This window comes from Castor canadensis, chromosome 6 (genome assembly GCF_047511655.1).
Source record: "Castor canadensis chromosome 6, mCasCan1.hap1v2, whole genome shotgun sequence".
In the NCBI taxonomy this organism is placed as follows: Eukaryota; Metazoa; Chordata; class Mammalia; order Rodentia; family Castoridae; genus Castor; species Castor canadensis.
Window position 1 is genome coordinate 102646135 of NC_133391.1, and position 24017 is coordinate 102670151.

The window sequence follows — 24017 nt, forward strand, 5'->3', positions numbered from 1 at the left end:
CATGTGCTAGGAAATGTACAATCTTATTCCCATTCTCATTGTTGGGAATAATTTTTTTTTCTAGTTGTGATTTGTCAACAGTTCCAGGGATCAATGACTCTCTAGTAAATGTACCAATTCAGAGGAAGAATGGTTTTTTAACATTATTTTCTCCTGTCTGTCAGATAATTTAGGTAGTGATGGAGTGGAGCTCACAGAAAAAATGTTTTTCATATCATATAAAACTCCTTCACTGTATCTTCCGCCACATGTAAGTGTTTCAGTCTTGTAAAGAGCAATTAGCCTATAAACTGGTAGTGGCCAGTCAATAAAGAACACTTAGTCAGCATAAAATTATTAGCTCAGATCTACAAAAAGCTTCTTTACGTTTGTGTAATATTTGAGGGGCTTATTTAATTATACTTGCCTTTTGTTTGGTTTCCAGATCAGACAGGACATAGTCACATAAAGATAAACACCATCAACACAAAAAATAAATAAATAAATAAATAAACTTCACAGAATCAGTAACACCCATCAAACGAGCCATGAAGTCATATTTAAATAAACATTGATTATACTTTGTTGAAAATGCACAGGTAACAATTATTTTTAAATATATGTACTATTTAAGAAAGAATAAACTCACACAAGTGAGATAGCAATACCACCTGCAAAATATATGGGGTCATCATTTCTTTCAATCCTCAGAGTTGCAGTTGTTCTATTTCCCAATCTAGCTCCTCCAGCAGCATTAAGGAGGGTAATAATAAATTCTTCCATTTCCTCTGGAATCTTTTAGAAAATGTTACACAGTTTAAGTCAAGTGAATAAGACCTATAATTATATCATATATTCCTAAATTATTGCTCTCTTTTTTATAAAGCTCTCTTAAGAATGCTAATGTTCACAATTTATAAGACAGAAGTTTCCTCAAGTATTCCTGTAAGATTCAGACCTTCCCAAAAAATTGTTATTTTAAGGTGCAGTCAGTCAAATGGCCACTTTATATTGACTAACTATACAATGTAATGGAAATATATTTTGCCATATGTATGGTAAAAAATTGATATACTGCATAGCTAGCTTACATTTCTTAAGAAAATGGGAAACACTGCCTATAAGGAAAAACATGGGATAGAAAAATAACTTTTTGGCACATTTAGAAGAGTTTGTAATAGTCACTAAACTCAGGCAGCTCTCAAAGGCCTTTTAAAAGCTTCATGGAGGTTTCACATGAGAGGGTCATGAGGACCTTACTTCCATGTCCCAACAAGATAAGAGTCCCTCATCCCTGAGCCTAAATGGATCTCCGGGTGCACACTGTTTCTCATTCACATCATCCATGTGAGTTACTCATCTCCTTACCATAAAACAGAAGAGTGCTGGAATTTTGTGTTGGGAGGGATAGTTCTGTGGGGAAAAAGGTAGGCCTTCATAGCTGTTCTAAGTACAGCCGGCTGAGAAAGTTTCATTCTCCATTGTTACTAAGTTCTTTCTCTTTATTATCAATACGATGAAGCACCATGTTGAATATATGATCCCTACACTGCAATGTCCTGATTCTCAGAGTGCACCATAGTGCACTTGCTTCTCTTCAGAGGGCCGAAAGCATAAGCCAAGGGTTTAACCTCTCCCAAAACTACAAATCCCTGATATTTGACATGAGAGAGGGTTACTGACCATTATCAGTCCTAGAATGAAACACATCTTCAGGAAAACCAAAAAATAGCATTGACATTGTCACACTTAAGCTCTTTATCATAGAACATATTGCCAAGTGTTTAAGTATTTAACAAAAACAGTGATAGAGCTAGGAATGTTAGTTCAATTGGAGAAGCACTTGCCTAGAATACACAAGGCCCTGAGTTTTATCCCCAGCACTCAAGAAAGCAAACAACAACAAAGAAAATAATGATGAAGTAACTACACTTAGAAAAGCATTTACCTCATCTGGAAGGGAGTAAATGATGATATTTTTTGAAAATTCCTGGTCTCCAAAGAAAATTGTCCCTTGCACAGGAGATACATCTTGTGTAAAGTCTGGACTAACCACCCACGATACAGTGACATCACCAAAGTTGCCTCGATTTCTTACAACTCCATAAACAGCTGTAAAATACAAACATACAAAATGTATATACATATATATATGAGTATATGTTAAACTTTTAAACATGAAATTACTCACAAAATTAAAAATAATACTTCTTTTTAATAAAAGCTTATTATCTGCTCAGCCTATCCTCTGAGGGTCATATGAAAATATACTAGCCTATTCTTCTGTAGATGTACAATTAATAGTATAAATGGACTCAATAGTTTCCATCACCATTTTGGATTTTAAGAGTCAGAGGAATAGGAACAGAATGGTGATTAATTAGGTACAGCTATCAGAAAGTCCCATAAGGATATCTGTTGAGGCATTTAGAGAAAGCTTGACTTATACACTCAGAGTGATTTTTTTTACCGAGATAGACACTGCTTTAAAAATAAAATATTTCTCATTTCCTACCACTGCAACAGTTTCCCAGCAGTAACTCTTAGTTTTAATGCTTTCCCTACTTGAATTGATTCATTCCTGAGTGTTTGCGTTGCACTGCATATGGTTAACTGAAATTAAAATATAATTGAAGTCATCACTATAGTGATATACATATTATGTAAGAAATAAAATAGCAATCCTAAATATAATTTTTTAAATACTAACTTCTGTACTACATGTAATTGCTGAGGCAGAATGGACAACTTAAAATAACTGTGGAGAAGCCCCTTAACCCCTGGGTGATAGAGCAATAAGTCACGTTGATAGTTATACACCCTTGAAATGATGTGATAAACATGGGACTTGACCTCTGTAGTCCTACTCCTAAAAAAGCACAACCCCTGTCTGATCATGAGAAAAACATAAATTCCAATAGAAAGACATCCTGCATAACACCTGGCCTTCACATGTTCCCTTAAAATTGTCATGGTCATCAAAACAAGGAAAGTGAGAGAAATTGTGACAGCCAAGAGAAGCCTGAGTCATGATATCATATTAAGAGGGTATCCTAGATGGGATCTTGCAACAGGAAAAAGAGATTAGGTAAAAATTAACATTATCCGAATGAAGTATAGACTTTAGATAGTGACCATGTATTGGTTCATTAATTGTTACAAATATACCATTCACTAGACTTTGGCTCTGAAATGTCTCTCAAAGGCCCATGTACTCAAGGCTTGGCTCCCAGCCTGGTACAATGTGGAAGTGGTGGAAGTTTTAAGAGGTGGGGACTAGAAGGAGATCTTCCAGTTATTGGAAAGGGATATTGGGACCTAAGTTGCTTCCTCCTCCTCTCTTTCCCATCCCTGCCTTAAGGTAAATAGTTTTGCTTCACCATGCACTCCCTGTCATGATATGCTGCCTTGCTTCAGGCCCCAAAGCAATAAGGCTGGTCAATCATGGATTGAAACCTTCAAAACCATGAGCCAAAATATACCTCGTCTCTTTATAAGCTGATGATCTCAGGTATTTGTTATAGTAACAGAAATCTGATTAACATGCCATACTAATAAAAAATTAATAGAGAAAACTGGATGCAGTGCCTTTAAGAACTTTCTGTATTTTCTTGTCAATTTTTCTACAAATCTAAAACTGTTCTAAAAAATAAAGTCTATTATTTAAATTTTTTAAATAACTAGTTCCTAAAGAAAACTTTAAAAATGTTTAATTTCCTATTCAATGAGTAGAAATAAAATATCACAGCCAGAATAAATTACCACTATAGATATCATCTCCTTTGCTTTCATTTATCGTCACAGTTAGGTTATCAGAAACAAATTCTATAATTCCATGAGGATCATCATTTTTTAGAATTGTTATGTTGACAACCGTGGCACTTCCCAACTTGCTCTCTCTTTCACCATGGCTGCTGAGGACCACCCAATAGTGCTCATCCAACTGCAATGAATATGCCAATTAGGAAAAATGTAAAGATGACATTTGTACAACACAGAAAATATGCACACATTCAAGAATATTAATATATTCATCTTTTCAGAAACATACCACTCACTAATAAGAGAAAAGAGATGATATTACTCCCAAAATATTTTAGCATTTGCCTATTAGTAAAGAGTTACAAGATATAAATACACATCACTTAGAAGGAAAAAGATAAATGATATTATTCTATAATAGTATGAAGTCAGAATCACTGATGATCTGGTAGTCACTTAAACTAGTAAGGATAAAAGAAACAAAATTAACTTAAAACCATTGAAATGCATTAAATACACTGAAGTGTAAGTAGAATTACATCTGGTTCCATAAATTTATCTCCTTTTAAACTTCAATTTATTTCCTTTAAAAAAAAGTAATTTTACAGTAAAATTTCAGTTCCAGCCTACACCATTAAAAGTTCAGTTAATACAGATCACATAAAATAAAGCGTAACATAAAGATTAAAGGAAATGAAACCAAATCACACATTGGAAGCCTCAGGTTGTTTGATGTATTTAGTATTTTTCTTTGTAGGACAAAAATACACTATTCTAATATAAATAAATCTTACTTCGCTTTTTAAATTTCTCTTTAAAATTTTTCCAAACATAGATACTTTTCAACCCTTCTTATGCCTTTTTGCCCATGTTCAAAATATTTATATTTATAATATACCAAAGACTATCAATTTTCCACAAAAGCATGAGGAGAAAACAAACTCAGGTACCTCTGGTATGCCATCCAATCTTGTTAGCAAGGTGATTACTATTTCCATTTCCCCAGGTTTAAATTCCAGTACCCCCATATTGCCATAGAATTCATTGCTGTCTTGTGGCTCTACTCGGTAGTGCAGAAACTGTTTAACCAGAGCCCCCCTGGATCGAGTAATGTGGAGCTCTACAGATTCTCCTTCCTTAAAAAAAAAAAAAAATCCACAAAAATTTAAATCCTTTTAGATCATTTCTTCTGAAGTTGTGAGCACAGAATGAAATTTTATACTTACTTTTATAACATAAGGTCCTCTAGAAGTAGGAGAAAATTCAAAAACTCCCCCAGGATCATCATTTTCCAAAATAATGAGGTCACGGCTCGTATATCCAGATTTCAGCACTTGATTTTCCACATTAGCTCTGGGGAAGTAGAGGGGAGAGAAGGCACCTGCTACCTACAGTACTGTAGTGCGTATTGCAGGCTTAGAAAGCAATATTTACGACTCTTCCAAATAATGAGAAGGAAAGTAATTAGAAATTAAACCTTAAAGTAAATTTTCATATCTTAAAATAACTTAAGACCAAAACAGTTTACTCAAAATACTTATGGTGAAACTATTTCTGAATGCCTTATATCTTTATATCTTTTTTAATTTGACTGAACAAATAGCCTATGTACACCAAGAATACAGTAACCACAAGTTGTAAATATATTTCATTTATATAAAGTATCAAAAATTAAAGATATTATTCCAGTTTTGGAAAAATGTAATTTGTAATATGTCATTATAAAATGTATTTAAACAAACTGACAGCCAGTGGGAGTTAAACTTCTCTGAAAAAAACATATGTGCATACATATATATATATACATATATATATATATATATGTATATATATATAAAACAATCCTGTGTTTTAATTTTATATACACTTGAATGTCTTCTAAAACCTTATTAAATAAAACTATAGTAATTGAGTAAGGGTGCATACAAACTGGATAATTACACAGACTAAAGCAAGTCACAGCAACTAAAAATAAATATAATTATGATTAATCTTTTTGGGGGGGTATGATGGTTTTCTCTAGGATCTTTTCTCTCCCTTTTTTTAATTAGGATATATTCATTGTACAGGGGGGATTCATTGTGATAATTCCAACTAGACTTATATTGTACATTGGTTCGTTTACCTCCTTTGCCCCCTCCCTGTCCCACTTTGTGGCTTTTAAATACTTTGTATTTGCCTCAATTTTAACATCAAGCATTTTTTTAAGAAAATGTAGGACATATAAGAAAGGAAAAAAATGGATCTGAGATGCTGACATAACAATTCATATATATATATATATACACACACATACATATCAAAAGAACATATTAAAGTTTTTTATTTCTGGGTTTTATGCTCAGTGTATAATTAGAATGATCAAAGAGAGTGCAGAGTTCTGAGGGTTTAAAAGCCAGTAAGCTCTTAAAAATTCTCAATCTAGCTGCTCTAAACCTTTCCAAATGTCACTTCCTATTGAACCAAAAAGTATTCGTGATGAGACCTTTAAATCACAATGAAACCACAATTAATATGTAGAAATATGTATAAATGGCAGCTTACTTCCTATGTAATCAAGTGAAGTGAATTAACATCCTTCCCTAGCTTTCAGAAACCCAACCACCAATACCTAGCATGCTAGTGACCTCAGAAGAGATAATCCGAATAACAGGACAGTGAATTATGTTGTTACTTCAATCATGCATTTCACAGAAAATTTGTCTCCATTTCGTTAATATCAATAGTGTCACTAATTAAAATTTCTTGCTAGGTGCTGGTGACTCACACCTGTAATTCTAGCTACTCAGGAGGCACAGATCAGGAGGATCACAGTTCAAAGCCAGCCCAGGCAAATAGCTCGTGAGACCCTATCTTGAAAACCCCTATCACAGAAAACTGGACTGGTGGAGTGGCTCAAGATGAAGGCCCTGAGTTCACACCCCAATACTGCAAAAAAATTTCTTTGTGTCCACATGAGCTAGGAGACAAGAAAACTGGATAAAAGTCTACTCTGAGCATTAAACAAATGAACTTATACTTAAAAGCTTTCTTAAAATATGATACCCTTACATAAAATGTCAATTCTGAAAAGTTCTATATAAAAATTGACATGAAAGCAAGAAACTGCATAGATAACTCAGAAAAGTAATAGAAGAGTTAAGATTATCTATTAAGCTACAAGATTGATTAAAGATGTTGAGTAAGAATTTTGCAAATAAAGCATAATAATTGCTCGCTAGGTTATATATAACTGTATGGAAAGGTAAAATTTTACATTCTTCAAAACATGTTGAAAGCACTAATTCTTAAATATTTTAAATACATTCATAATTTAAAACTTAGGAATAAAATCCTCAAACTTCTCATTATCAACAGAGAAAGAAAGTACAGACAAAGCATGCACAGCCAGGTGGACAAGGAAAATCTCTCAAGACCTAGAATCATGCAGAATGGCAACCTTGTCCAAAAACAATCACTTGAAAAAAAAAAAAGTTGACTCACTCAAGACAAGCATTTCTTTGTACACTTACCCAAAATACACGACAAATCTTTCCGTTTCTACCCTGTCAACACAGAAAGAACTGTGGGAGGGGGAAAAGAGGCAGAGGCACCATATGCCAAAATCTCACTAATACTGCTAAACACTTAGAATGACAGTGTAAAACTAAACCTAAAGAAAGCCTTTCTTTTTTTCCCCAAGAGCCTGTAATTTTTGTTTTATGCTAATTACGCCCAGGGCTCTTTGCTATTGACAAATGCTAGCAAGAGGTTCAGCAGCTCCCACTTTGGAAGATGAGCCCATGGCCAACCGTCATGTCAAGACCCACTCAGAACATTCCTTTCCTGGCCTTCTCCAAGGTGCTGACTTGCCAAGCACCGTTAAGCACTGTACATACTTATGACCATGGCAGCTGAGCAAATCTCATTCAGCGCTACTTATAATTACTTAGTAGCTTTAATTAGGATTATTCTTTTTAGAAAAATCCATCCTCAGATCTAAAGCCAATTGTTCCTTGAGTTAGAAAAATTAAAATTCTGTAGCCGATACATCTATACCTTTCACTGTTTGTACAGGAATATATTCAAGAAGGTATAAAATACCATGATAACTTTTAATTACCACTTTACATCAGGAAATCTAAACACTTTTCCAAATCCCCAATGCTTCATTTTCAAATTGCATTCAAAAGCATATGTCAAAATGTAAAGTCCTTGAGCTTAATTTTTAAAGTCCAAGACACCATTTATAAATATGGGGTTACATGCCACATAATTAAAGTGTTTCTGGAGTAAATTGGCATAATAACATTGTTTCTGATTTGGGAAAAATTAAACAATAGAATTGTTAAGTTAGTATGGTGTTGAAAGTAATAAATTGTTTAATGTCAGGATAACTTTTGTTTATGTTTAAATACAAAGAATTTAAGTTTGATATTAAGAAAACATTACAAAGTATATCTCAATAAAATGTCATTATTTTTGTTGCAATATTGTATTGTGACTGTTGTCATCCTTACTAACATTCATTCATTGCTTCACTTAAGTTTTGTTAAAAATTTGCAAATTTAAAGGGAAATTTTGATAAAATAGACATTCATTCATAAATTTTATTTTGACATTTACTTAACTATGTCTGAACTTAAATGTAATTTGTGCTTTCTTGCTCAAATACTAGTTATTAATTGTATTAAAATGTTTTAATATATATTAATTTCCTCTATTCTAAAAAAACTGAAAATTTCTGAAATTTTCTGCCCTGTGATTTTGCACTACCTTATATACTGTTTCCCCCATAAAAAAAAGGGAAAAAAGTGAAAGCAAAAAAAAAAACTTTTAAATTATATTTAAATTCAAATGTTCAAGTGATAAGACTAAAAATGACTATTTTGGAAGAACATAAAGTCACTGAGGTTGTGGAAGTATAATTATTCTTTAAACATTTAGTTGAAGACAGAAACTCTCAGCTGAGCTAGCAAAGTTCCTACAGATGGCCACAACTTTGACTTGTAATTACTATTCATTTTCTTTTTCTTCAAGATTATTCACTGACTTAATAGGTGTCCAAGTGTAATTTAAAACTAAAAGAGGCCCAAGTAAGAAAAAGCAATTTCCTGTTTACATTTTATTATATTTCACTGATTTTTTATCATGTTAAATGCCATTCCTTAAGATTTAATTTAAAAAATCATATCATGTCCATGTCATTTAGACTCTGTGTATGCGCTTGTATTTAGTTTTTGTCTTTTGCTTCTGTTGTTGCTGCTTTGTTTTCACTTTTTATGGAAGAAAGGCAGAAAATAATACAATGCAGTTCTAAAAGCAAACAAAATAAGTCATGGCCACTCAATAAATGTGTTCTCTGTGTTCTACATTTTTCTTTCACATAAAAATAAAAAGTACTCAGGTTTCTAAAGTGTGTTTGGACAAAAGGCTTTCAAAGAAAAATAAAGAGCTGATAATAAAACACAGAAGTGTCCAAGGATTATATAAAATAATTTTTACTACTTCATTCCTAAAGAATATGGCACAAAATGTTATAAATTTACCTATGATTCTCAGTTTGTAAAAATGGATATGCAGTCTTACGTTATCTTCCCTAATCTATATCAATGTTAATATAAACAGACCTATAGAACATAATCGTGGGTTTGATTTTTATTGATTGGTTTTAATTTTACATTTTTTTTATAGTACTGGAGTTTGAATTCAGGGCCTTACACTTGCTAGGCAGGGGCTTTGCCACTTTAGCCACACTTCCAGCTCTTTTTTGCTTTTGTTATTTTTCAGATTGAGTCTCCTGTTTTTGACCAGGGTCAGGCTCTAACCACAGTCCTCCAACTTACACTTCCCCAGTAGCTGGGATTACAGGTGTGAGACTTATGCCTGGCCCTTGGTTTTGTTTTTCTTTAAATCATTATCAATTAAGCACAGTATTTTTTCATTTTTAGAAAGGATTTTCTGAATTACTAAAAAAAACTGTCAAATTCAGAACCCTTAGATTTGTTTAATTTTTAATTCTCTTTGCTGCTTCTTCACAATAAAGAACAGGGCAGAAATTCACTAAAAGCATAGTAATATTCATAGTCTAAACAGAAGTCTTCAATAAAGAACAGAAAAGTCTAAAGGACAGCATAATACTGTTTACTTCATTTTTTTTACTTCATACAGAGAAAAGAATTAAAAATCAAAATTATTTAAGAGAACTCAAACATACAATGTTACTGAACATTACCCAGGTAGGTAATTATTACCTGTCTAGAGAGAGTGTCACAGTTTCATTCATTTCCGGGATGTCGTCGCCTTTGACAGTAATGTTGATTGTTGTGTCACTCTGCCCAGATAGAAACACCACAGAGCCATTAAAGGGCCCTATATCATCCACGGTCACTGCTTGTGAATTAAAGCCAGAGGGCTTCAAACTCCAGTAGACAGTAGCCTGGCCATCAGTTCCATCCCGATGTAAGGGAATGTATATCTTATTTAAAAAAAAAAAAAATTCTGCTAAAATGTTTGCTGATGAATGATATGATCTGCAGTCAGTACAAGCACATATGTAAATACATGCATTCTATATAAAGAAGTAAACTATGAAATGACCTTAAAAACAATTGAGACCAGTTGCACACACCACTAATCCCAGTACTTGGGAGAGGGAAGCAGAGAGAAGCAGGAAGATCGAGGTCAGCCTGGGCTACATAGCAAGACCCGTCTTAAAACAAATACTGAACAAACAAAAAATAGAAACCACAAAAATACAACAGAAAAAGCCTTCTCTTTCAGTATAGAAGTAGTTTTAGATACTTTTTTTTTTTTTTTTTTTGCGAATCTAATTTAAAAAATAAAGAGTGTGTGGTGGGGCCCTGTGATCCTAGCTACTCAGGAAGAAGAGATGGAAGAATGTGGTTTGAGGCCAGCCTGGCCAAAAGAGTTAGTGAGACCTTATCTCAAAAAAAAAAAAAGGTATGCCAGGTGCGATGGCTCACGCCTGCAATCCTAGCTTCTCAGGAAGAAGAGATTAAGAGGATCATCAAAGCAAAATTTCACAAGATTGCTTCTCAACCAATAAATTAGTACATGATGGTAAGCCCCTGTCATCCAAGCTATGCAAGAATCGTAAGGAGGATCACTGTTTATGCCTAGACATAAACACAAGATCCTAACTGAAAAATAACTAAAGTGAAAAAGGGCTGAGGGTGTGTGGCTCAAGTGGTAGAGCACCTGCATTGCAAACACAAGGCCCAGAGTTCAAGTCCCAACACTGCCAAAAAAAGAAAAAGAACGCGGTGAATGTGTTTGTATACACCTGGAACTCCAGCTATTCAAGAGGCAAAAACAGGAGAAAAAGAGCCCAAGACTGACCTGGACAAAAGCATGAGACCCTATCTGAAAAAGCACAAGAAATCAAAAAGGACTGTGGGCTCAAGTGGCAGTGCTGAGTTCAAACTACAGAACCACACACACAAAACTTATTTACAAAATTACCCCCTCCCAAAAATGTGTCTGACCTGGGATTTGTCCTAATAAAAAGGCAAACATTAAAAACCAGAGAATCATGAAGATAGAACACTCTTGCTAAAGAATAAATTCCCATCACGTGTTTTCCAAAAAAAAATTGAAAATTTAAATTGGAAAATAAACTTCACGATTAACATTAGAAAGTGTTATATAAAATGAACCATAGAGTGATAGAAGGCAAAATAAGAAAATCTTTCTAACCAATGCAATAAATATAGGAAAAATAAAATCAGATACTCATTATCATGAGTTCTGGTTACTTAAAGCCTCTCTGGTCTCAATTTCTGCAGGCGAAATGAAGCTAAGAATGCCAGATTTCACAAGCTCATGGTGAGGATGAGCTCATTAAACCTGGAAAACTGCCTCACCACTGTGCAAGATAAACACGTGGATGCTATTATAATAATTCTGAAACAAATTCTATTTGTTAGTTTTACTCAAATGCAATACACTTTAAATATATGTAATTTTTTTTAATTTTACTATACATTGTGATGAAGTCTTCAAAGAATATAAGTGAAGACAATCATAGAGATGCCATTCTCTTTCTACTCCTACAATAGCTATCATCTTTTGTTCTTTGCTTTTTATCTCGGCTAAAAACAAAAACACAGAAGATATTTCTAAGTGACCATTCTGCTACTTTGGCTAGAAATGGTCAGAAACTGAGACCAGTGGGCAAAGTATGATTCTTAGGGAAGACAAAAAGAAAAAACATTAACACAGGACTGGCCCCTCTAACCTGAGGGAGTGATCAAGATCCAGGCTGTATATGGGTCAAAGAAAAAAAGCAAGATATTTGAACTTTTACTGCTCTATCCTAAGGTGGGAACAATTTAGGTCCAAAAATGTTCCTAAAAGCTAACTTCCTTGAAGGGAAAAACTTAAAATGGTAGATTTATATAGCTTTATATGATAAACTAAGAACAAACTAAATGCTTTTTCAGTTTTTAGAAGGAAACAGTGCGCTTTTTAAAATATGGAAAATCAAAACCATCTTGCAAGATGAAACTTCTCTGCCCACTTACAGAATCTAATACATAAACACAGGAAATTGCAGTCACCATATTTTGACATGAGGCTTTGACAATAAAAACTCTCTTCATTCCTGATCTAAACCTCAACCCAACTTAAATCAAATCTAAATCTGAGGAACTTGCAGAGATTTTCAGACAGATTGTGGCTCAAGGAGTGGCAAAGCAGGACAGAGCTGCCCCCAGATAGATGGAGACTTGGCAAAAGCCAACCATGGCCAGGCCAGGGAGTGGGGGTCCCTGGCAGGGAGGAAAGGTCCTCTAAATGTGGATGTGCTTTGAGGTGTGAGTGTGTGTGTGCATGCAAAAGTTTACATGTAACAAAAAAAATTCCTAAGGCTCAGCATCTCATGCCCACTATCACCTCCACATTAAGCACAGACCCGAGCTGCAACCTCAGTCCTACCTGAAGGCAGCGTGTGGAGTCCTTGGACATGGAGAAGGTCAAGAACACCTGTGGTACCACAACTGGGCCATTAAAAACAGATGGACGTTTGACTATGACCACTTCAAACCAATCACATCTAAACAGCCTACTCTCACCGTAAGCGACTGATTCTAATTTTATTCTATCAAATATAGCAAGAATGATGGAAAAATCACACATTCGTCAGTCACTTATGTCAAGTTACTTATGGACATCCTGGTGTAAATAGCAAAGGTTTTCAAGATGTTAACTCTGCGTGCTAACTCTCTGTACCGAAAAGAAAAGAAGAGGGGAGCGGAGGGGAGCGGAGCGGAGTGGAGGGGAGGGAAAGGAAAGGAAGTGAAAAGGAGGATAGTATCTACACATAACCTCAAACTTATTAGACCACATCAGTAAGAAAGAACCTACTTACCATTTCAGCAGCAGAATCTTCGGGCTCACGTAGAATGACTGGAATATTACTAATAAAGCCAATTTCTCCATTTGCAATGGCTGGAGTAACCAGCAAAGAAATATTTTGAATTTTTCCAAATCTAGGGCTTACAGGTGGAATTGGGGGAAATATGTCCACCAACACTGCAGTTTCCAACTATAGCAAACAAACAAAAACAGAGGACAAAAATTTTAAAATTAAGAAAACCTTCGAGTGAGAGCATGGCTCAAGTGGTAGAGCACTTGCTTAGCGTGCACAAGGCACTCAGTTCAAACCCCAGTACCAAAAAAGAGGGAAGGAAGGGAGGGAGGAAGGGAGGGAGGGAGGGAGGGAGGGAGGGAAAAGGTTACCAACAACTTGGTAACTTCATTCTCTTCCTCCCCATTCCCTATCTCTTTTCAATCTCCTGCACTAGCTGCTTAAACTTCTTCTGCTCCTCAGTTATTATTTGCAGGGTTCTTCCTGAACTCTTTATCTTATAATTTATGCAATCTTAACATTCTCTAGACCTCTTCCTCAAACTCCAACTCATAACCAACTGCCACTGGACATCACATAAATACCACATAGACAACTTGCAGACCGAAGATCCAAATAGACAATGATCTCTGTTCCATGCTCCCTTACCACTACCATCATCAGTACCACCACTGGTTTTTTCTCCTTGTCACCTACATCCAGCTTTTTAAAGTCTAATCCCAGAGAACTACCCCTACCTCCTGCCTCTCACTGATCCACTCCTCTTCTCTGTCAGACAAAATCCAGTATCAGAACACCATTCATAACTCCAATCATAACTTAACATATCACTATGTTTGTAAAGAAATGCAAGTATAAATACGACACCCTTGTAATTAATGAAGATGACACCATAGTAATTTTGAATGGTGTTCCCCTTACCTAGAGTTTCCTCCCTTCATTATCTTGCAAGTTCAAAAGATACCCACCCTTAAAATCAGGTAAATCTCCCCTCCTCTTCCATGAAATTTCCTTCAATTCTCCAAACTTCTGTCCTGTTCTGAAGTTCTACTGCTATTCTCATTAAACTTAAAACTTCATTACAAGCTTCAAATATGTGTTCCAGATTTTTACTTCCTGACATGTGTAGAGCTCTTTAAGGGTCTGTGTCCTCGTATTTTCCCAATACATGTCATAAACCTGAATCTACAGCACCTGCACAGTGAATATTTGCTAATTCATCTCCCTCCCCCGCCGAAAAAAAAAACTGAGCTCTTTAGGAATTCTAATTTATCACCAACCTTCCACATCTTACATATTGGGATACTGCAGAATCTAACTTACCAATCTACACAGGGTTCATTCACTTGAGGGGTGTAATAGTAGAGAATTGTTATAGTATTGTAAAACCCAGAGGGATTTCATACTTTATGAAACATTGTGTGTCCCTCATTCTACAGAGCCCTCTGCTCTACTTTATAATGTTAAAATGATGCCACCAAATGCCCACTAGTGGAGGTTTGTGATTTAAGAACTGGTACGGCTCTCCCACATACTTTTACACATTGTGATGAACAATGTGCATTCTAAAGGGCAAAGATAAATGCCTTTTTTTTTTTTTCAGTACTGGGGTTTGAACTCAGGGCATCATGCTTGCTGGCAGGCACTCTACCACTTGAGCCACACCCCAGATCAGTCAGTGCCTAAAAAGACATGTCATGCATTTTGCTTTGAAAACTGTGGGGAAAAGACATAAATAATTCTATATTTGGTAAGTATTCATTTGAATAAAAGAAAAAAGAATTGATACACACTAAGCCAAGTAAAATAAAACATGTAATTCTTTACTATATAGAATTGACTTTACCAAGTAAATAAAATGGAAAGATAAATACACAGTTAAAATCACATAAGTCTAACTTATATTTTCTAGAGAAAAGAAATATATACACACATGAATATAGTCATCTTACAAAATAGCACAAAAATAAATAAAATATACATATTTGAGTGGAATACAAAAATAAGCTTGTGCATCGCTTAGAGGCACAGATAGTTCTAAAATAGTGGTCCCATGTGAATAAATGTCTGTTCCCTATAATCACAAAATGCTAAACTGTTAAATACTGTGTAAGACATTAAGGAAATAAACTCAGTATGCTTTTACTCAAAACTTTGCAAAAAGAAAAGAAGAAAATAACTCATTTTAGTTACATTTATCCAAGAAAAAAGTTAGCAAATTAATTCCGGAGATAGTATTTTAGAAAAATACAAAGAAATGATATTGAAGGTTACGAAATGAACTGATCAAAAAAGGAAATGCTAATTTTACATCAGCTTATTTCCCAGTTTTCAGTCTTTTTTGCCTAGGATTCTGAAGCATCTGCAAAATCAAACTGTTCCATTCATTCATAAAGAATTGTTCTTTGCTTTCAGATAGCTTGTTGCTGGGATAGCATATTAGTATCCCCAGGCCTGCCAAAAGTTGTATCTGAGACAATATTTAACTAAGAGGGTTACTGAACAATGAGGGGCATATGTCTCAGATTCTCCTTTCTTCAGTTTCATTCAGCTTCCCATGCAGTCTGATGCTTCCTATTCTTGATTTGTTCATTCATTACATACTATGCAGAGCATACAGCCTTCTTATCCCAACCAGACTTCCATTGCACATGTTTTAACCTCAAGGAATTGTGTCAGTGACAAATAATGCCTCTCCTCCTAAACAAGTGTTCCATTTACTGTTTGCACTGTAAGGCTTTTGTTTTTTAACTGAATAGACAGACACATAAAGAACTGAGTCTGGAATTAGTGGAGCAAACAACTTTCCAGTTCAAGGTCACCAAAAAAATCAACTATCACATAGTTCTTTCAAGCTTTTTCTTAGTTTTCAAGTATAATCAAAGATAAATTCTGTTGTGTTTATAGAGAATAGTGAAATGAAGTTGATATGATAATATTTGACCTTCAGAAGGTCCTTAATGAGGATTTGTTTACATGAGAATTCTCTACAGCTACTTTGAAAGAACTATTGTATATTTTCAAAAGATTCAAAGTTTAATTTCAAAGCTACTGACATTAACATAGATATAGAGATCTCTATAAACAGTAAACACTAGTTTAGTGGCATCATGACAAATAAATTGGAATGGAAACAGAAAAACTTTAACTCCAAAACATTTCTGCCTTGTCAATCCTCACTTACATCACTGAAGCTACTCTAGGATCACCATGATGATCTGGACTATATGAGAACAAAAACAACAGTGTGAAATACTTGCCACCTGTGTTTTGTTTTACTAATTTGGTTTTCATATACATTGTAACCTATATGAGACTGGAGACAGTCAGAGGAGAGAACAGAACACAGTGAGATACTAGTGATAAAAATCCTTAAATGTCAATTAATGAGAATGTTCTGAATGTTCTGAATCCAGACGATGCCAATAGCAGAGAAGATGATAAAGAACACTGACAGCAAAGCAAAAGAATCTTTGCTAAATTCTGAAACTCCACACAGACACTCTTGAAATTTTGGAGAAAACTACTGTACATGTGAACTGGTGAAATCAGTATGCATTACCATTTAACACGATCAGTCTTAAAAATCCAAACAAGTTATCATGTTTTTGTATAAAGGCAAAGTTCAAGTTGCTCTTTTTGATTTCTTAAATGCATGTGTATGTACTCTAGAGGCAGCATTCTAGTTGTTTTAACTTCTTGCTTAACAGGGTTCTGGTCCTTGGCTTGGCCATTAGCTTTGTTTCACTTCCCTTGCCCTCTGGTCAGTCATCTGACAAGAGCATTCCACAAGCCAAGGAAGAAAGGGACACCACTGTGAATAAAGTTGTGTTATGTATACCCATACACCAGGAAGAACTCACAGTCCTTCAGAGAACAGGTTAATCTCATAGATAGAAGCACACAGCAAAATTTTCCCACTTGGAGGAGACACAACAAAATAATAATAATAAAGATCAAGATCAAGATTTCCCTCCACTAGTGACATTAGGGAGATGGCAAAGGCTTCCTTCTGTGTTGGCCACCCACTGGGGCATGTAGAGTGCCAGCATGAGTGGCACAGCTGAGAAAAAGAGTCTTCAAAGGAAAAAGCGTTAGTCAAGGTGGGCCCCAGGCCTGTGAAATTCAGGACACCAAGGAGAAGTTATAACATGCTTTCAGAAGTAAACGACAAGTTACTAAAGATAAATTATTTCCTTCTTTTCGAATTTCTTATCAGCAACTCTGGAAGCTAAAGGACAATACATTTGCACTACCTGATTCTGTGTTTATTTACAAAATCAATGCATCTTGATTGCTTTCTAATTTTCAGAACCAACTCAATAATATCAAATATATTAAAGCATTACAATATTATCAGACATGAGTGCAGTTACTTTAAATTTTGATGATAGAAATGTTTTCCTAAGTAGAAGATGAGAAATAAGGATATGTTATGAAGTTCATATTTTTCATTATTAAATAGTGGAAAGTTCAGAGATTCTATCCACAGTTATAAAGAAACAGATTTTTGGACCACACATGGTGGTGTCTCTAATCCCAGTTACTAGAGAGGCAGAGGTAGAAGGTTCATGGCTTAAGGCAAGCCCAAGAATGAATCCCTATCTGAAAAACAAAGAGTGAGAGGACTGGGGGGTATGGCTCAAGTGACAGAGCACTTGTCTAGCAAGTGTGAGGCCCTGAGTTCACTTCCTAGTATGGGCAGGGAGGAAGATATAGAATTTTGAACTATTTAAAAGAAAAAGTTTTCTTTCTGAAGAAAGAGATTGAGGAAGACTATAGAAAGTGGAGAGATCTCCTACGCTCATGGATTGGTAGAATCAACATAGTAAAAATGTCTATACTTCCAAAAGTAATCTACATGTTTAATGCAATTCCCATCAAAATTCCAATGACGTTCATCAAAGAGATTGAAAACTCTACCGTTAAATTTATATGGAAACATAAGAGGTCACGAATAGCCAAGGCAATACTCTGTCAAAAGAACAACACAGGAGGTATCACGATACCTGACTTCAAACTCTATTACAAAGCAATAACAATAAAACAACATGGTACTGGCACAAAAACAGACATGAAGACCAGTGGAACAGAATAGAGGACTCCGATATGAAGCCACACAACTATAACCAACTTGTCTTTGACAAAGGAGCTAAAAATATACGATGGAGAAATAGCAGCCTCTTCAACAAAAACTGCTGGGAAAACTGGTTAGCAGTCTGCAAAAAACTGAAACTGGATCCATGTTTATCACACTATACCAGTATTAACTCAAAATGGATCAAGGACCTTAATATCAGACCCCAAACTCTAAAGCTGGTACAGGAAAGAGTAGGAAATACTCAGGAATTAATAGGTATAGGCAAGAACTTTCTCAATGGAACCCCAGCAGCTCAGCAACTAAGAGATAGCATAGATAAATGGGACTTCATAAAACTAAAAAGCTTCTGCTCAACAAAAGAAATGGTCTCTAAACTGAAGAGACCACCCATAGAGTGGGAAAAAATATTTGCCAGCTACACATCAGACAAAAGACTGAAGACAAAACTAAATTCTCCCAAAATTAATGAACCAATAAAGAAATAAATGAGCAAGTGAACTAAACAGAACTTTCTCAAAAGAAGAAATTCAAATGGCCAAAAAACATGAAAAAAATGCTCACCATCCCTAGCAATACAGGAAATGCAAATTAAAACCACACTAAGATTCCACCTCACCCCTGTTAGAATAGCCATCATTAGCAACACCACTAACAACAGGTGTTGGTGAGGATGTGGGAAAAAGGAACCCTCTTACACTGCTGGTGGGAATATAAACTAGTATAACCACTCTGGAAAAAAATGTGGAGGCTACTTAAAAAGCTAAACATTGATCTACCATTTGATCCAGCAATACCACTCTTGGGGATATACCCAAAAGAATGTGACACAGGTACTCCAGAAGCACCTGCACACCCATGTTTATTGCAGCACTATTCACAATAGCCAAGTTATGGAAACAGCCAAGATGCCCCACTACTGACGAATGGATCGAGAAAATGTGGTATTTATACACAATGGAATTTTATGCAGCCATGAGGAAGAATGAAATGTTATCATTCACAGGTACCTGGATGGAATTGGAAAACATCATTCTTAGTGAGGATAGCCTGGCCCAATAGACCAAAACTCGTGTGTTCTCCCTCATATGTGGACATTAGATCAAAGGCAAACACAACAAGGGAATTGGACTTTGAACACATGATAAAGCAAGAGCACACAAGGGAGGTATGAGGATAGGTAAGACACCCAAAAACCTAGATAGCATTTGTTGCCCTCAACACAGAGAAACTAAAGCAGATTCTTTAAAGCAACTGAGGCCAATAGGAGAAGGGGACCAGGAACTAAAGAAAAGGTTAGTTTGAGAAAAATTAACTTAGAAGGTAACACACATGTACAGGAAATCAATGCATGTCAACTCCCTGTATAGCTATTCTTATCTCAACTAGCAAAAACCCTTAGTCCTTGCTATTATTGCTTCTACTCTCTCTTCAACAAAATTAGAGATAAGGGCAGGATATTTTCTGCCTGGTAGTGAGGGGTAAGGGGGGGTAAGGGAAGGGGCAGAGGGGTAAGGGGCCGGGGGGAAGGGGGGAGAAATAACCCAAACAATGTATGCACATATGAATAAAACAAAAATTTTTTAAATAAATAAATAAATAAAAGAGAAAGTTTTCATACTGCATTTTAAAATTTCTATAATGACTCTTCTGTAATATTTATTGTGAAAAACATGTTTCTTCCACAGACCCCATTCTTATGTCACATTTTCTCAAATCAATTCAAAGCAATGGTGAATCTCTGTATCCTGCCCTTCCTAACAGTGTGTTAAATTACTCCATTGTGTCATCCACTCCAGTTTACTCTGCACTTTGTGTCTGGTGTACTTTTTATATCACCTAATTAGAATGTTAATTTTAGTACAACTCTCATTTTATTCAGGATTATATACCTTAGGAACAGCATAGTCTTTCTTTGGGCTCCCTAAATAACTTTAAACACCAAATGAAATCTAAAATATAAATAAGAATAAAATAACGATTAGTTTACTTTCTTATATAGATAAGCACACTTGCAGTTTAAACAAAATTGAGATTATTTTAATCATTAAAGTACCTGTACTAGGAAGTGGGCCCCATTTTGAAGAAATGCATCATTTCTTATTGGTAATTTTGCAGTGACTTGGGTTTTATTCTCTAGAAACACAAGGCTGCTTCTCCCGGATATATTTAAGATGCCATCCTTTGCTCTCAAGGGGTCCACATCTCCAGCAGGAATATAAAGTGAAGAATAAAGCATCCTCACATCCCCTTTAGTTCCTCCTAGCCTTGTAAAACTCAAGGATAAATATCGTTCCCCTGGATAACTTTCAATCTTCTGGTTTTCCATAGGAAAAAATGCTATTAGACCATAAACATCATCACTGTCCCGAATATATAACAAAAGCTGCAAATGAAGAAATAAAATATTAAAGTACAGAATTCTTACATCTGAGATTATCAAACTCTACATTCTAGGCTATTTTGTTTTTTAATATCTATTTTTATAGTATGTGTAAAATGAGAAGAGAGTAAAAGATAAATCAAAACTGGATTTGAGAACTTTCTCAAATTACAGTTTTTGAACATTTTTAAAGAGTAAAATAGTAGAGCTGGTACTGTAGCTCAGTAGTAGAGCACTTGCCTTGCATGTACAATGCCCTAGGTTCCATACCCAGCACTAGAAAAAGAGAGAAACGGCAAGTAAAATATTTATGAAGGAACCTTCACTTCCAAAGCCAGTTTTTTTTTCTTTTCACAATGAAGAAAACATAAATTTCATTTATGATCAAATTCTTTGGCTTTTCTATAGCCCAGAAATACTGACAAGAATAAAACATAACTAAAGCTCTACCTCGGCTGGCTCGCTCACTTCAGCACCTCCTTGTATTGTGTGAGGCAGAATTTTAAGAAGAAAAGCTTCAGCCTCTTCTGGGAGATCATCGTCAACAATGGTAAGAGGAACTGATGTCAACATCTGCCCTTGTGCAAAATGGAGAACCCCAGAACTTGGTCTGATATCTGTTGTCACCGGTGAGGAATCACTGCTGTTCCGTGTCAACACCCAGTTCACAGAAACATTCCCATGGGTGCCACCATTTCTAACCACAGTAATTTCTTCAAATCTAGAATTGTTTGAAAGAATGTATATTGTCACATCATACATTGTATTTCCCTTAGAGAAGCTTCTCAATGTCATATTAGCCATCAGATAATGGTAAAATCAGAATCCATCACAAAAAAAAATTGTATTTAATGGGAGTAGATATGAGGATGTGTCTTAATAAATTATCAGAATGTGAATTCATATGCATAGTTAAATCATATTCAAAATATAAAGAAAATAGTGAAACAATGGTAGAGAAGATGACATATGCTCTAACATTTCAGCATTGTGTCCAGTACCACAAAAATTAAATCATGGGATAACATATTAAAATAATTGTATCAGGTTTAAAATAAATCATACCTTGATGTTACATCTTCATCAATTATAACAGGTCTTTCAAACAAAATACTGTTGAATGAGAGAACTCCATAAGGTTTGTCATTTGGCTTAATGGTGACTTGTATAATAGAAGGGCCTATTAGCACAGCATCTCCCTGTAAGGTATCCTTTAGTAAAATAATGTGAAATGATTCAGCAATCTCTGGTATGGTGTCATCAATTATTTGAAATTTCAGGTGTGATTCATGTATAAAAGGTGGGAAAACAATAGTTGGGTTTGGTTGAAGATCAATGAAGTCTAAATTTTGCTGTGCGTGTGTTGTTGAATTTCCAGTTACAACTGTGTATCTGATTGAAACTTCATATTCATCAGATCCAATCAGATTTCCATCATTGTCCTTTCCACGAACCACTGGAATTATGAGTATGTGGTCTTCCTCAGGTACCAGATAAACACTCTGAATGAAACTCACAGGACCATCATTTTTCTTAATGATGATCTCAACTGAATTCCTAGAGGTGTTAATCTCAGCTCCTCCTTCTACACTTATCAATTGAATCAAAAATATTTCATCATTTTCTGGTACCTGTCAAAGGAATATAAACAGAAGGAAAATATCAATAGCCAAAATATGAAAACCAAAGAACAAAAAGTGACTATCTTTCAATGCAATTACATAGAAATAAAAAATATTTAGTTTAAGAGGAAAAACTGACAGGTTTGTTTAGTCTCCATGTACTAAAATATTTTCCAAAGTTAGTCTCTTTTACAGTGGGATGGAAAAGTTAATAAAACAATGGCATGAAGAATTAATGATGAATAATTATATTTTTCAAGCATGATCTGACTTTTGGCAAACTATAAAGACTACACAGGAAAAATAACGTAAAGTTTTATGAATTTGTTTTTTGGCAGTACTGGGGTTTGACACATGCTAGGCAGACACTCTACTGCTTGAGCCACTCCACCAGCCCGAATTCTTATAAATTTTATCTGGTCAGTAGGATCAGAAACAGGATCCAAAGTCTAAGAATATCTAAGAATCTTGAAAAGTATAGTAAATATCACAAGTTCTTACTTTACTCCAAGTGGTTTCTAATTCAGGAGTTAAATGTATGACACATATCATGTGGTTTCTAAAATATACATCTTGTCTCTCCAGAGAATGAACTATAAGAGTCACTACTAGACACTGTTAAAGTGAAAACTGTTTTTCTAACTGCAGATATTCTCTCTTCACTGTTCTGAGTTTTTCATTCACTCTAAATTCTATTTTATAAATGAAAGTGAAAAAACATTATTTTATCTCTGTCGATAGCAATATAACAAAGTAAACCTACTTATCTCAAAAATAAAAATGCTATATGACTGGTCTCTTTTAAAGTTACAGCTAAAATGTACAGTTAATCATCCCCACAATTATAATCTTCAGTATCTTGAGATCTCAGAACAGAAATTTTCTGTTGGCTTCTAGAACTAGATAAACTAGAGTAATCCAATGATACTAAACACCATATTTTTCAATCTTAAGAATCTATATATTAACAAGTTATATCTCCAAGTAGATAGCTGAATATTATAACTCCAAATAGACAGTTATTTATACCTAAAGTGTGGTTGGCCTCAATATACTAACTTCACAAAAGACTATATTCTTGAATAATTTCAAATACTGAACACAATTTGACAGTGAACATAGGAGTGCTAACATTTCTATAACACAGACAAAGTTATTGTCTCCTCTGTAGATTTAACATTGCCCACCTCATCATCAAGTATTGTCAAGTTATAAATTATTATTGCTCTGCCAGGGGGAAAGGTGATATTTCCTCTAACTGGACTGAGGTCTTCTTCAGGGGGATTTGGACCACCCTCTACCTGAAAAAAAGTATACAAAGCCATCAATAAGCACAAAATATTTCATAAGACTAAGAAAACATTATTGTGATGTCAGATACAAAATCTGAAGATTACTTAAAGATGCTTCATAAGTATTATAAGAGCCTATATGTAAGTCTGCTCTTCTAATTAACAGTCAAGGTCTGTAATTATACACCTTGAATATAATTAAATTAAACTATGTCATAATATCTCTTCATTTTTTTTTTCTTAACAATTATATTAACCTGAGGGAGAAGCTCTAGATCTACTTCTTGGGAGGAAAGATATGGAAAACTAGGAAATTCCCTTAAGAAATGGATGTAGGTTAGTGCACCCACTCTGGAAATCACTATGGAGATTCCTTGAGAAACTAAAAATAGAACTACAATATGACCCTGCTATCACACACTTGCCATCTATCCAAAGGAATCTAAATCAACATACAAGAGAATACCTGCTCACCCATGTTTATAGTGGCACTAATTACAATAGCCAAGAT

The 24017-nt window shown here is 34.9% G+C and overlaps 1 protein-coding gene across 5 annotated transcripts in view; it reads right to left on the minus strand.

Moving 5' to 3' along the window:
• Window positions 1-24017, minus strand: part of Adgrv1 (adhesion G protein-coupled receptor V1) — a 609243-nt gene that overhangs the window by 540199 nt on the left and 45027 nt on the right. For 2 of the 5 annotated variants that reach the window (XM_074077092.1, XM_074077096.1), the window contains exons 6-17: window positions 23402-23515; window positions 21658-22223; window positions 21043-21313; window positions 20266-20595; window positions 13112-13288; window positions 9975-10198; window positions 7254-7286; window positions 4968-5094; window positions 4692-4877; window positions 3742-3922; window positions 1928-2091; window positions 651-774 (exon numbers count right to left, since the gene is read on the minus strand). In XM_074077092.1, the coding sequence (XP_073933193.1) occupies window positions 651-774; window positions 1928-2091; window positions 3742-3922; window positions 4692-4877; window positions 4968-5094; window positions 7254-7286; window positions 9975-10198; window positions 13112-13288; window positions 20266-20595; window positions 21043-21313; window positions 21658-22223; window positions 23402-23515 (2497 nt within the window). The remainder of the gene's footprint in view (window positions 1-650; window positions 775-1927; window positions 2092-3741; window positions 3923-4691; window positions 4878-4967; window positions 5095-7253; window positions 7287-9974; window positions 10199-13111; window positions 13289-20265; window positions 20596-21042; window positions 21314-21657; window positions 22224-23401; window positions 23516-24017) is intronic. The other 3 variants (XM_074077094.1, XM_074077095.1, XM_074077093.1) reach the window with 3 other exon arrangements.